This window comes from Sus scrofa, chromosome 13 (genome assembly GCF_054392235.1).
Source record: "Sus scrofa isolate SSC_HxYL_T2T_F1_AM1 chromosome 13, Sscrofa_HxYL_maternal_Yorkshire_Landrace_v2.0, whole genome shotgun sequence".
NCBI lineage: Eukaryota > Metazoa > Chordata > Mammalia > Artiodactyla > Suidae > Sus > Sus scrofa.
In genome coordinates this window covers 70,705,144-70,718,693 of record NC_139395.1, presented here as the reverse complement: position 1 = coordinate 70,718,693, position 13,550 = coordinate 70,705,144, and the positions used below count along the sequence as shown (strand labels likewise).

Below are 13,550 nucleotides of genomic sequence, written 5' to 3'. Positions count from 1 at the left end.
CATTTTTTTCAGAATTAAGAATAAATAGTCCAGTTGTCAATACGTACTAAATTTGGGGGCTATTTAAAGACCACCATGAGAAACGTGTTGTGAATATATTCACCCTTAGCCCTAAGATGCAAATGCGAATTAGCAGAGAAAATTCTAATGGTTATCTGTTTTTCCTTTGATTTAAAACATTCCTGTGAATAGTTGAATATTTTTATTGTAGCAGATGACATTTTGATTTGTATTTGTCTTGCTTCAGTAGCTTCCTTTGTATTTATTTTAGCTTGGTGATTTCAGAAGTGGGACAAGCTTTTTATACGTCCTTTCTCTCTGTGACAATACTTAGCAATGCTGAGAAGTTTGGTCATGGTTGTATTAATTATCTTCATTATTTATAAAGTTGGTGTCCTACTCTAGCATTGATTAAAAATGACCAACATAATTTAAAAAAACATTATTCCTGAATGAGATCTCTTTTTATCTTCAAACTTTATACAGTATATGCCTCTTTGCATGTGTGCATGTGTGTGTGCATATATAAGAAAATTAGGCTATACGTATTTCTTCTCAAAAAAGATAGCTTGGTTAATATTGTCTTATCTCTGATTTCTTTGAATCTTAAGGCAAGAATAAAATTGGTGTGTTGCAAAATACGTTGTCTTTTCATCGTTTTATCTGATCATGTCAACTCCTGGTTAAAATTGTACTGAGTTTTCAAAGGGCTTTATCCTGATACCAATATTCTTAGCCCGGCATGTAAGCTTGACCCCCATTATATATCTGCAGTCTCATTTCACACCACACTGAACTTGGCCATCTGCATTCCATTTCATCAGTCTCCTCTCTGTTCCTGCAACAAGCCATGAACACTGAAGCCACAGGCCCTTTGCCTGTTCTTTTCTTTATGCCCAGATGTGATTACCAAAATATTTAACCAACACTAGGGCATGAACACTGATTAAGTAGAAGTGAAATGGATTCTGGAAACCTTTGTTGAGCCAATCATTGAATTTTTAAGTGGTACGTCCAGATTGGTGGGGTGGGGTTTGGGGCCAATGTGGGAGATGAGATGATAGTTGATGGGAGAGGATCCAGACAGTGGCTACTTAACAGCCCACTGACCAACTCAAGGCTGTAACAGGTTTTTGTCTATACCTGGGAAATTTCTTTTCTCACTCTGCAGCAATGCAGACATCTGATTATATCTTTTCTTTCTTTTCTTCCATCTGTTATTTTACTGCATCAGAGGAATTTTACTTGACCTTTACAATGAAGGATGTTCTCATTGAGTTTTCAGGGAAACTCTTACCCCTTCTTTGTACCCTTTGCAATGGTCAGTTTACAAATACTTTGTAATTAATTGAATCATGTCACTCTCACTTGTTTGTATATCTCATGAGGGCAGGGATCATCAATTAGCTGACAACCCCACTCCCACTTCATCCATAATCGTAATCCCAGCACCTAGTAGGTGCTCAATAATTACCTAGTGAATGAAAGAATTTTCAAAAAGACTTTAGAACTTCTTTGAACACATTTATACTTTATAAATGGAACTGATATACATGTTACTTTGGGGATTCACTGTTGGGAAGATGATATGTATATATATTTTTAGTTACCACCTTCTTAATGCCTTCGTATACATTTTCCAAAAATCATTTTCAAGTGGTGGCTGGATCCCGTTCTGTGACTTTCCACTGGAAATACTTTCTCACTTACTTGATGTCCAGTGAAATGATTTAATCTTCCAAACTGACTTATTCATCATTCTTAAAACTCAGCAAGAAAAATGACTTGAAAGCCTAAAGTTGTGTACAGGGTGTTGGGAACACTGGAGCAAACATTGATGGATTAGCTGTGGTCCTACCTCCAGAGATGTATCAATCTAGTAATTTTCTCCTTATCCTATTTATAAGTGTTTATAATATTTTGTTTTCCCATTGTGGTATTAGAGCATAGACCTTATAGTTTGTTTCTGTATGACATCGATCAAAGCCTCACATATTTATTTGGGTGCATTTTAATGATTGTTATATTAGTACAGGATCTTTTGCTACAAGATTTTCTATGGTTCTATAGAATGTTCTTTTTCATGAAAATTTCAATAACGTGTTCTAAGTCTATTATTTTATTACTACCAAATTTTTCTAAGTATATTTAATGTATAAACTGGATAGCTTTAACTCCTCAGAGAAGGGAATATTGTTCCATCAAAGGTGTATTCCTTAAGGCTTTCCTGTCTTTGAAAACAATCCATTGTCCCCAGGCTTTAATACACCTTGCAACTGCTCCCTAACTCTTTGTGAATATTTGACACTCCGCATAGCATTATTGCATTTTAAGTTTCCAACAACTTTTATAAATCATTGTCATTCTATTTTAGTTGAAAAAAAATTTTTTTTTTAATTTTTGTTTTTTACTGTGTGTGTATATGTATGTCATTCTTAGGATTTCTGGACCACAGTTTTTCCTCACATGAATGATTAGAAGGAAGTTATGATTGTTATGGCTATCAGATATAAGTGTAATCTAGAATGATTTCATTATTATTTTCAGTTACTGACGGTGGATAATACTATGTACACAAAATATCTCATTTATAGAGCAATAAAACAATGGAAGGAAGGCTAAGTACCTGAAAGCCTTTGATGCAAATAGATGGAAATCCACCACTGGAAAGGCTTGAGAAGTATAATTATTGAATAAGGTAGAATGAATGTGTGTCACTCCTTGTGTATTTCAATTATTTCATAATTTTGGCCATAAGCCTCCTGGGACCTGATCCTAGTGAAAATATCTTTGAAAAGTCTCAGTTTCACAGGCATATTTCATGTGCCTCATTCATCTCATCTTGCCTTTATGACTTCAGTGCACAAGTCATTTCCAGTTGCTACCATATGCATTTTTTGAATGGCCTTAAAGTTAGGTTTTGGCTTCTGGAGCCATTTTGCTGCCCCTGTTGGAGGCTTGAAGTGCTGAGTCATTAATCCTCCCTGAAAATAGCCTCCAGACAATGACTCCTGGGAGCTGGTATATAAATACTTCAGCTCCCTTGCCCTTTGGATAACTGGACATGAAGACATGACACTGGGATTATTCTGAGGCTTATGTTCTACAGGGGCTGGACTTGTAGAGTTTCCCCAGCAGAAATATGCTCACTTTACACAGAGGGGTTGATGTGTTTATATCTTACCCTTTACTGGCTGCCTTCCTTTCCCTTTCTCACATTTTCGTATCTCGTTTTTGTTGTTATTGACCTCTTAAATAACTTGCTTGCACTTGAATTCATTTTGCAGTGTTTGCATTAAAGGGAACTCAAACTCACATACATGATTTGTAGTATTGGGGACAGTGAGAAACAGTCACAGATCCTGTGATGGTGTGAGTTGCCAACCTGCAGTTCTTAGAGGTATAGTTTTCAAATGCATTGCCTCCTGTTCTGGATTCTCATGGACCAAGTCAGAGTTATGCCTAAATCCTGGAATTCTAGCTACAACTTTACCTCTTACTCCTCCCCTCCTTCAAGAATGTATAGTGTATGGCAGGTGAACAAAGACAACGTTACTATAGGAATAACTGATTCAATATAGTATTTTAAGTACATAACTTTCAAGATGTTATTTTCACTCTTGAAAATGTTATTATTTGGGAAACACTGAATTCTAATTGAACACATCATATCACATCAAATGGTCTCATACTTAAGAACCATTGAGATTTCTCTCCTTTGCTCGGTGACTACCAATACAGCACAGTGCATAGCAGCTACTGACAGAGTTTTACACCTTCTTGGCTAAAATGGCTGACATTAAGGTCATTAATTCCTCTTTGTGGAATCAGCTGAGTTGCAACAATCAAAAAAAGATTCTCTGATTTCAGGTGTGTGCATCTAGCCTACTTGATCATTAACCATGCAGTTTAACCAATCAAATGGCCACTGAAAATGACACTGGTTCTTCACGCAATTGTTTTCTTTGCCAGCACATTCAAGTTGATGAAAATTCAAGAAGGCAAAAGATAAAACAATTTCCTGCACAAGATTCTAACACAGAACCATTTCCATCATTAGCACTTTTTAAATCTGTTTTGTGCAGCATATGTAATTGGGGGCTTTCTGCAGTTGTCTCCAGAAAGAAAAAAAAAAAGAAAAAAACAGGCTTAAGATGAACACTGATAATGCTATTTATAATTTACATGCTTTATGAGAGATATAGAGGCTATGAAAAGCAGTTCTTCAAGATATGTGCTGCTTTGACTCTCTTACTTTGACCAAAATGTTATTTTGAGAGAAAATGAGAAAAGTTAGAATTTCACAATGATATTTTATTTGTTGTAATTACTATCTAACAGAAGTTTCAATATTTAATGTACTAGTATTTAATATTTTAGTATTGTTGAACATTTCTAATTTGGTGAAGCCACGTCCATCTGCCTGTCAGTTACATAAAGCACATTTTAAGTATCTACATTTCATACATCTTTTTTGCATCAAAAGAGATTCATTTCATTTAAGGAATTTGAGTGACTGTGAATGGTACAGTTTTATGAAAAGAAGAAAATCTTTTTAAAGCAATTCGTTTTTTTCAAATCTAACTTCTTTGTATATATATTTTACAGATTAAAGGATTTACCTGAAGACAAAGCATTCTATTCATCAGAGACTGGACAAGAGTTACTCTTGCTTTGGGCAATTAAAGATGATGTTGTCATGGAAACAGTTGATCTTGCTTTCATTCATTGGCTGCTTAGGAGGTAATGATAAGCTGTATTTTCTAAGTTGAAGTTAGAAATATTCTTGAGTCATATGTTAACTAATTTTTAAATGTTGAATTAATGATTCTCCAGCAGCAAAGAAAAACAAATTTTTTTTCCAAGAAAGAAAATTCTAATTTTCTCTCTGATAACTGGATTCTTATTTCCCTTTCTAATTTCTGCAGGCCATTTTGTTTTCATCACAAATATAATGGCACTTAATATTATGGATCTACTATGGTGTTATGAATATAACAATCAAAATTTGAGAATGTTAATTCATGGCTTATACCAAAATAGCTCAATCTTATAATATTTAGTGTAAAGGGAGAATATAGATTTTAGAGAATGTCAGTATTTTCATATCTAATCTTAAAAACAATACAGTTTTTCTTTCAACCACTAACTTTAAGGGACTGAAAATAAGGATAGAATTTTCAATTTTGAAAATTTGAAGTTTAGAACAAAACAGAAAAAGGACTAACTCTTAAATATCCACCATCCAAAGCAACTCTTAAAAATCATCTAATTTATTTCCTTTCTGTTTATTTTGTTTCATTTTTGTGGAACAGTGGGGGAATGAGACAAGGATTCTTTTAGATGAAGTGACAAATGTACAATAATTGTGGGTTTTTGGGTTTATTTTATCTTATTGTTTTGTTTCCTTTTATTATAAAATTTCCCAGCACCTAAATTGTTGAAAGAATAGTACAACAAACAATATGCACCATTTAGATTTAACTGTTGTAAATCTGTACTTGTTTTGTTTTGTTTTTTTATGGCCATATGTGTGACATATGGAACTTCCCAGGCTAGATATCGAATCCTACCTGTAGCTATGACCTACACTTCGTCTGCACCAATGTTGGATCCTTTAACCCACTGCTGGGGATCAAGTGCCTCTGCAGTGACCTGAGCTACTTCAGTCTATTCTTAACCCACTGTGCCACAGTGGAAACTCCTATACTCATCCTTTAACTGTGCTTGTTCTATTTTATACATATGTTTGTGTATTATCTATTGATGGATTGACTGACTGCACCATTTGAAAGTAACTGGGTGATCACCTCTCACCCTTAAATATTTCAGCATCCATCTCCTGAGATGAAGATATATTTTATAAGGAAAATAACAAAAAAGTAGCCTGTCATTTTTCTTTTCTAAGAGGTGAAAATTGATGTGGAATGAGGCCAAATGCATTGTCAGGTAAAATACATGTTATTTGAAGTCATGTTTATATCAGAATAGACTTCTGAGCCCATATGTCAAACTTCAAATGTTCTTAACATATTTAAACCATTTTAAAATCTCCAACTTTTAAAATAAGCTTTTTTTAAGAGTTCCCATTGTGGCTCAGCAGTAATGAACCCAACTAGTACCCCTGAGGATGCAGGTTTGATCCCTGGCCTCACTCAGTGGTTAAGGATCCAGCGTTGCCTGAGCTATGGTGTAGGTCTCAGATGTGGCTCATATCTGGGGTTGCTACGGCCGTGGCATAAGCTGGCAGCTACAGCTCCGATTTGACCCCTAGCCTGGGAACTTCTATATTTCTCAGTTGTGGCCCTAAAAAAAAAAAGACAAAAAATAAAATAAAATAATAACAGGTTTTGTCCTGTGATGCCTCAATTTTGTTTCCTAAAACATTTTCTCTTCTACTCATCTAACACTGAGAGAAAAAGGAATAATTATTTATAAATTTATACCTTTTAAATAGCTTTTGGAGAAAGACCAACAGAAATATCTAAGTAAAATTTTTTCTTAGATTATTAACTTCATTTACAAAGTTTTAAATTTGAATTCTGTTATTGTACAAGGAGCAAAATGAAACGGAATATACTACAGCAATATTATTATTCACAATTTCAACCTTTATGGAAACAACCTTGAAATTTTAGAATTAATTGGAAACAGGTAGATATATTCAGAAAATGGAAGTGTAGCTAAAGAAAATGAGATCAATTTTTCTAAGGCTTAAAATTTTAAGTTGTAGTTTTACACTGTGTACAAATTTTATTGCTTGTTTTTTAGTATTTTTTTAGAAATGTTTTATGTATTTATGAACAAGTTTATGGAGAAAGCAGTATGTATTTTACTAAAATATTAAGACATTAAACAATTTAAAGGTCAACTTGATTTCCTGGATCTGTTGGTAAAAAAGCTATAAGAGTTTATAAAGGATAAATAGATAATTAATTGACATATAAAATTTGTCATATTTCTTAGAGAATTGGTATCTTCATAAGTATAGTATAGAAAAAAATGGTATATGACCAGTTGTCTAAAGAGAATTGATTACATGCAATTCTTTATATGTAGAATGTTGGTACTCCTTTTAGATTTATGTAAAATGTGGATTAAAAGGCCAGTTTGTGAATGTGATGTTCTGTTAACCAGTATTAGGTCTTCTTTTTAGACTTTAAAGTTAAGAATCTGTCGTGATATAGGGAAGATCTCTAAATAAATGCCAAGTAAATACATATTTTATGAATTCACTTACTTAGAGTTTATTGAAAGACAAACTCAATAGATGCAGCAAGTGCTTAATAATTTGCATTGTCTATTTTCTCAAATTTAAGCTTTTTGTTATCCATTATTTTGTGCATTTTTTCCTGTTTTCTTCTATTGTTTTGTCTCTGAGTGTTTCTCTCTGTAGCAGAGAGGCAAATGTAATTTTTGGCCAGCAATTTGTCCTAAAACAAACTTGATTGCATTTTTCCTGAAAAACACCAGGCTGCATTCATTCTTTAAAAAATATTTGTTAAGCATCTATTATGTGCCATAGAGAGATCTGTGTCCCTGTGGGTTTTATACTCCATCATGTTGGTGTAGAAATTGACATTGAGTTAGTAGATGATGCTATGAAGGAAAAAAAAGCAGAATAAGATGAGGGTGTTGGGGGCTGCGTTGTGGGTTACCGTCTTAAATGAGGTCATCCGGTTTGTCCTCATAGAAAAGGAGACATTTGGGCAAAGATTTAGCGGTAAATGAGTTGACCTTTTGGGTATTTAGGGAAGAGAGTTCCAGACAGAGTCAGCAGTCCATGCAAGTGTTTAATATATGACTTGCTAGGTACTTCTAGAAAGAGCAGGAAAGCTAGCAGTTAGAGAATAAAGAGTTATAGGAGAGAAGTAGTAGATAAGAGCCAAGAGGTAACTTGGAGATGGATGCAGAAGAAAATGAAGATCTTGTGAATTGCTGAAAATACTTACAGCTTTTACTCTGAAGGGCCTCAGGGGCCATAGTGTGGTTGTCGCAGAAGTGATGTAATCTGGCTTTTTTTTTTTTTTTTTTTTTTTTTGAGGACCTGGATGAATGCTGTGTTGATGACTGTAGTGGGGCAGATGAACCAGCAGAGGCACTAGTGAGAAGTCAGTGAAGTATCAGGCAAAGAATGGTAGCTGACTCCAGGGCAGTGGAAGGGGTGGTGGTGACATTTTGGACGTATTTCAAAGGTAGACTCATGAAGATTTGTAGGTGGAATATATTTTTGTGGGGTATAAGAGAAAAGGTTGAGGATGATCTCAAGGCTCTGTGTCACCTTGTGTCCACATCCAGAGGTGTCCCTTGTGGATGAAATGAAGACTTGGCACAAAACAGGGATGAGAGTTTTCTGCCCTGAAGTTCACTACCAAATAGTGAATTAAAAAAATCAGTTCTGGGAAAAAAATAAAAATCATTATATATATATAAAAAATCAGCCCTGTGGATCATGTCCAGCATTTTTTATTAAAATAAATACATTAAAATTAAAATAGCAATAGAGTATAATAGATCAGCTTATATGGCCCAGTTAGTAAATATTGTCTTCTGAGCAGTTCTGGGCATTTAACATATAGCAGTGAACAAAATAATATCTCAGTCCCCACGGAGCTGCCCTTTTAATATATGTTTGTTCAGACTTGATCCTACATATATTTCTTAGAGAGTTGCTATAAAAAAAAAAAGTTTAAGAGCCAAAGACCTAGGTTGAGAACAGAGAGAGAGATGAGAACCCTCCAGAATTCTGAGAAGGAACCAGAAAAGGAAAAAAAACACTCAGATGAGAAAAAAAATATTATGCCAGCAAAATGAACAATACTAAGAACATTAATGGAGATTCATTTACTGTGTACCAGGCACTGTGGAAAAAGCTTTACTTCAGTCATCTAATTAACATACAATGAGATATTATTGTTTCTGTTTGGGAGATAAGGAAACAGCCTTTTAAGAGTTTAAGTCATTTGCCCAGTCTATCTGGTTGAATCAAGATTTCTATATATCTCTGAAATCTAAAACAGCTCCTAATCACTAGACTTTACCACTTCAGTAGTTTCTCTTCTGGAGTTAAGTCAGAGGTATAGGCTGTGGGCTAAAAATCTTTGAGGACACAGGGAGAGTGTTGTCTTGCTTCTTAATTACCTACTAGTTCATTGTTCAATGTGTTAGATATTTTAGAAGTTCACTGTCCTATGTGGCAACCACTAGCCACATGTGGCTGCTGAGCATGTAAAATAGAGCACGTCCCAAATTGAGATTTGTCCCAGTTGAGACTGTAAACTACACACAGAATTTGAGACATTACCAAAAATACTTTTTGAATGAATTACTTAAATGTCTCAGTAATTTTGTGTTGATTAAATGCTGCATTGATAATAATTTAGTTATATTGAGTTGAGTAAAAATATTATTAAAACTAATTTCATTTGCTTCTTTTAACCTTTTTTAATAGAGTTACTAGAAATTTTAAAATATGTGTGACATGTATTTCTATTTAACAGCACTGCTCTCAACACTCATAAAATAGAAACCTGACCATTTTGCAAAGTTTTTCTAATATCTAATATTCCAGAGGGAGCCCACATTGGAGAAGCTAATGGGGTCTTTCTGATTTCACTTGAAAAGTTGTAAATATTTCCTGAGTGTGTATTAGCAGCAAATACTGAATCCTTTGTCAGACAAGTTCTGATTTCAGGCATCATTGCTTGATGAATATAGTCAAACTCTTAATCAATGCCTGCGAAAATCTGAAACTTTGCAGAGAACATTCTGGTTGGTTTTTAATCTTCTGTGGGACTAGCAAGATAAATGTAAGTCTTTTGGAAAGAGAAGCTCCCTTGGGTAACTAAAATCATTTTTGATGTATAGTTAAAAATACCATCACGGAAAATGTCATCTTTCTGTAAAAGTTTTAAGGTGTTCTTATTTCATCAATTTTTTCTCTTAAAATCATAGTGAATAATCAAGATGTTGAAATTTGTTATTATTTTGTAATACCTAAAAATTATTTGCGAAAGCAAGTAGCCACGAACCCTAAAAGGAATTAGTCCTAGAAGAGAAAATGATTCTTAGTTGTCCTTAACTTCTTTTTAGTAGATATTGTGTTGGCATGTCCAATGTTTTCTACAGTCATGAAGCAGCCGTGTGAGGCCTGGAAGAACCATGTAGAGCTCCATGGCTGGACCCATCTGATTTGCCCCAGTGATGGCCTAAGCCAATGAGCTCATGGCATTATTATTATTTTTTTTGCTTTCTTTTTTGGGGGGTGGGGAACCCACACTGCAGCATATGGAAGTTCCCAGGCTAGGGGTTGAATTGGAGCTACAACTGCTCGCCTCCACCACAGGCACAGCAACGCCAGATCTGAGCCACATCTGCAACCTACACCACAGCTCATGGCAATGCCAGATCCCCAACCCACTGAGCAAGGCCAAAGAGCAAACCCATATCTTCAGTGGGTTTCATTAACAATGGGTTCATTAACCACTGAGCCACAGAGGGAACTCCCTCCCTTTTTTTTTCCTCATAAGGTTTGCTTGATTCAAGGACTTTTTTGTTCGAACTTTGTGGAAAGTGCCCTTTCTCCTATTGTATCTGAATGAGGAATCCCAAAGCTCTATCTGCTGCCAGGTGGCCAGCCTGTAATCACTAGGGAAGCTAGCCTGAGGGAAAAACTGCTTCTGTGCCTTCAGACCAGAGAAATCAGAGGATACCGGCTCCTTGAGGACTTATTGACATGGCCCCCCTTCTGGCTTCACCGTCATCGAGGAGTTCCTGCTGTGGCACAGTAGGATTGGCAGTGTCTCTTTAGTGCCAGGATGCAGATTCAATCCCTAGCCTATCGCAGTGGGTTAAAGGACCTGGCATTATTGCAGCTTTGGTGTGGGTTGCAGCTGCAGCTCAGGTCTGATCCCTGGCCCAGAGTTACATCATCAAAAGCAGTAAACGCCCCACCTCCAGCCCCCATGACCTGGCATAATCCTTTCTCCCACAGACCTGCATTGACTAGTGAAATGTATGTTAGCCTCTTTCAAGAGCTACTGAGGCAATAAAGGCCTGTGTCCACTCATAGGTTTTCCTAAGTGCAGGAAAAAGCACAGGTCAGCTTTGAGATGATATGGATCACCTTGATTGAATCATTTCAAAACTTCTTGGTGTTTTAATTAAGGATAAAATATGTGATCACCAAATGTGAGCCCTGACTTCCTTTAACACTCTAGAACAGTGAAGGACAACATGTACAAACAAAATACATGTCGGGCCTCATTTGCAAGCCATAAACTCTGCTTGTGTGCAAGTTGTTTGTGTGCAAATCCAGACCCATCCTCCTACCACACATCTTTGAGCATCCTCCATCATAGATTCCACTCTGTTCTTTGTCATCTTAATATATGAATCACTTTCTGTGCTAGTCTTTCATCCAGATAATGATTAAGGGAAGCTTTGGAAGCAAAATAAACTTCCCAAGTTCTCCCTGAGATAATTGAGGAATATTTTTCAGTTGGTTTTAATACCGCTACCCTTGTAATCACTGAGAAAATGAGTTTGTGGCGTTGGATATGGCACTTCAAGTAAACTGTTGCCATAAACTCAAATGACTGTCATTTTTTCTGTGGTATTTGTGTGCAGTGTAATATGACTTGAAAGCACTGATACTGGTAAAATGGAGATGTCACTGATCTCTGCTTATAAATCTTGACATCCTCCATGTTTTTACCAAGTAAACTTATTTCAAATCATACCCTCAGTTGCAACACCCTAAATATTGAATTGCTTTTCATTTATCCTATTAAAATCTTGCAGTTTATCAGCGTATGCATGTGGAAATCAGGGGTGGGGGGGAAGAATGCAGACATTGTAGGCATGTTTTGTTCCCGTAACCTTGATCTCTGCATATTGGATTGTTGTAAGCTCTTTGGTGACAAAGAAGGCTTTGGGGGGACTTAAAAAGTAATGTGTGTTGGCGATGCTATCAGAGTTCAACCAATACATAAGGTTAAATAAAAGCCACGGTGTTATTTAGCTCTTAAAATAGCTCTTCTCTCAAAAGTATCTGTTGATTAGTTCACTGACTCCTGCAAATACAGTATTTATCATATGAAAGTGTTTTTAAGTACCCCTGTGCAAATTATGCCTTTCCATGGATTATATTAGCAGAGCTAAATGGATTAGGTAACTGGTATATAAGTGTGCATTCTTAAGTATTAACTCATGAATAATAGTAAGCTTTTATTTTTGACCACACCCACAGCATACAGGAAGAAATTCCAGGTTCTAGGGATCTAGTCTGTGCCACTGCAGTGATAATGCCAGATCTTTGCATGGCTTTATATAAGCCACAACAAAAGGGACCTTGACTATTAGTGAGTAGCACATATTTTGCAGCTACACCTACAAGCAAAGAGAAGGCTGTTACGCTAAATTACACTTCCTCCTCATTATCTATTCTCACCCCATCCCTCTTCCAATCTCCAGTACACCTTTCCATCGGCAGCCCATGTCTTTATTATCTCTCACCTCAACTATTGCTTTGGCCTTGTTCCTCGGCTCTCTGCCTGTTTTCTCTCCTTTCTGCAGTGTATCTCATACATTACAACCAGACTTATTTTTTGAACAGCCATTGAGTAGGGGTTTACTGAATGTCTGCTTTGTGTAAAGCATCGTGATAAGTGCTGTGGAGGAGTCCAAGGTGGATAAATTGGGTTGCTGTCTGTCTAGGAAGGAATGAAGGCACACACACAGTGAAAGGAGAAAAAAATGCTGAAATTTATGATGCTATTTAAGAAAAATATTGAAAGACTGGCATGGAAGCTCTTAGAAGAGAGATCTTATAGAAAGAAAGAAAAATATTTTTGATGAGAACAGCATTTGAGCAAGGTCTTAGTGTTATACTAATTAAACATGTAGTGACTACTTGTTTTATACCTAGCACCAAGCTAAGGGCCTTGCCTGAATTATATTCTCTGAGCTTTGTGGTATTGTTAGCCCTATTTTATAAACAAGGGCTTGAGGTTCTGAGACTTTAAGGTATTTCCTAAACTTCACGCAGTTAATTAATAAGGGTTTGAACTGGAATTCAGAAAGTGGTCTGGGAGTTCCCGTCGTGGCGCAGTGGTTAGCGAATCCGACTAGGAACCATGAGGTTGCGGGTTCGGTCCCTGCCCTTGCTCAGTGGGTTAACGATCCTGCGTTGCCATGAGCTGTGGTGTAGGTCGCAGACGCGGCTCGGATCCCGCGTTGCTGTGGCTCTGGTGTAGGCTGGCGGCTACAGCTCCGATTCAACCCCTAGCCTGGGAACCTCCATATGCCGTGGGAGCGGCCCAAAGAAATAGCAAAAAGACAAAAAAAGAAAGTGGTCTGAAAGATAGTCTCATGGCAGAGCCCATAGACATGACCATTATGTTAAAATTGGATGTAATCTAAGAGTGCTTTCTTAGACTCCTCAGATTGCTGTAATAAAATACTAGAGATTGGGTATTGTAAACAACAGAAATTTATTTCTCATAATTCTGGATGCTGAGAGGTCCAAAATCAAGGTGCCAACTGAATAT

General features: G+C 36.3%; 1 protein-coding gene across 35 annotated transcripts in view; it reads left to right on the top strand.

Annotated features, from left to right (window-relative positions):
* The window catches only part of CNTN3 (contactin 3), a 370,445-nt gene that overhangs the window by 87,936 nt on the left and 268,959 nt on the right, over positions 1 to 13,550 (top strand). For all 35 annotated transcript variants that reach the window (XM_021069237.2, XM_084989060.1, XM_021069229.2 and 32 more), the window contains one exon: positions 4,609 to 4,743. In XM_021069237.2, coding sequence (XP_020924896.2) covers positions 4,700 to 4,743 — 44 coding nt within the window. In that variant the 5' untranslated portion in view covers positions 4,609 to 4,699. The remainder of the gene's footprint in view (positions 1 to 4,608; positions 4,744 to 13,550) is intronic.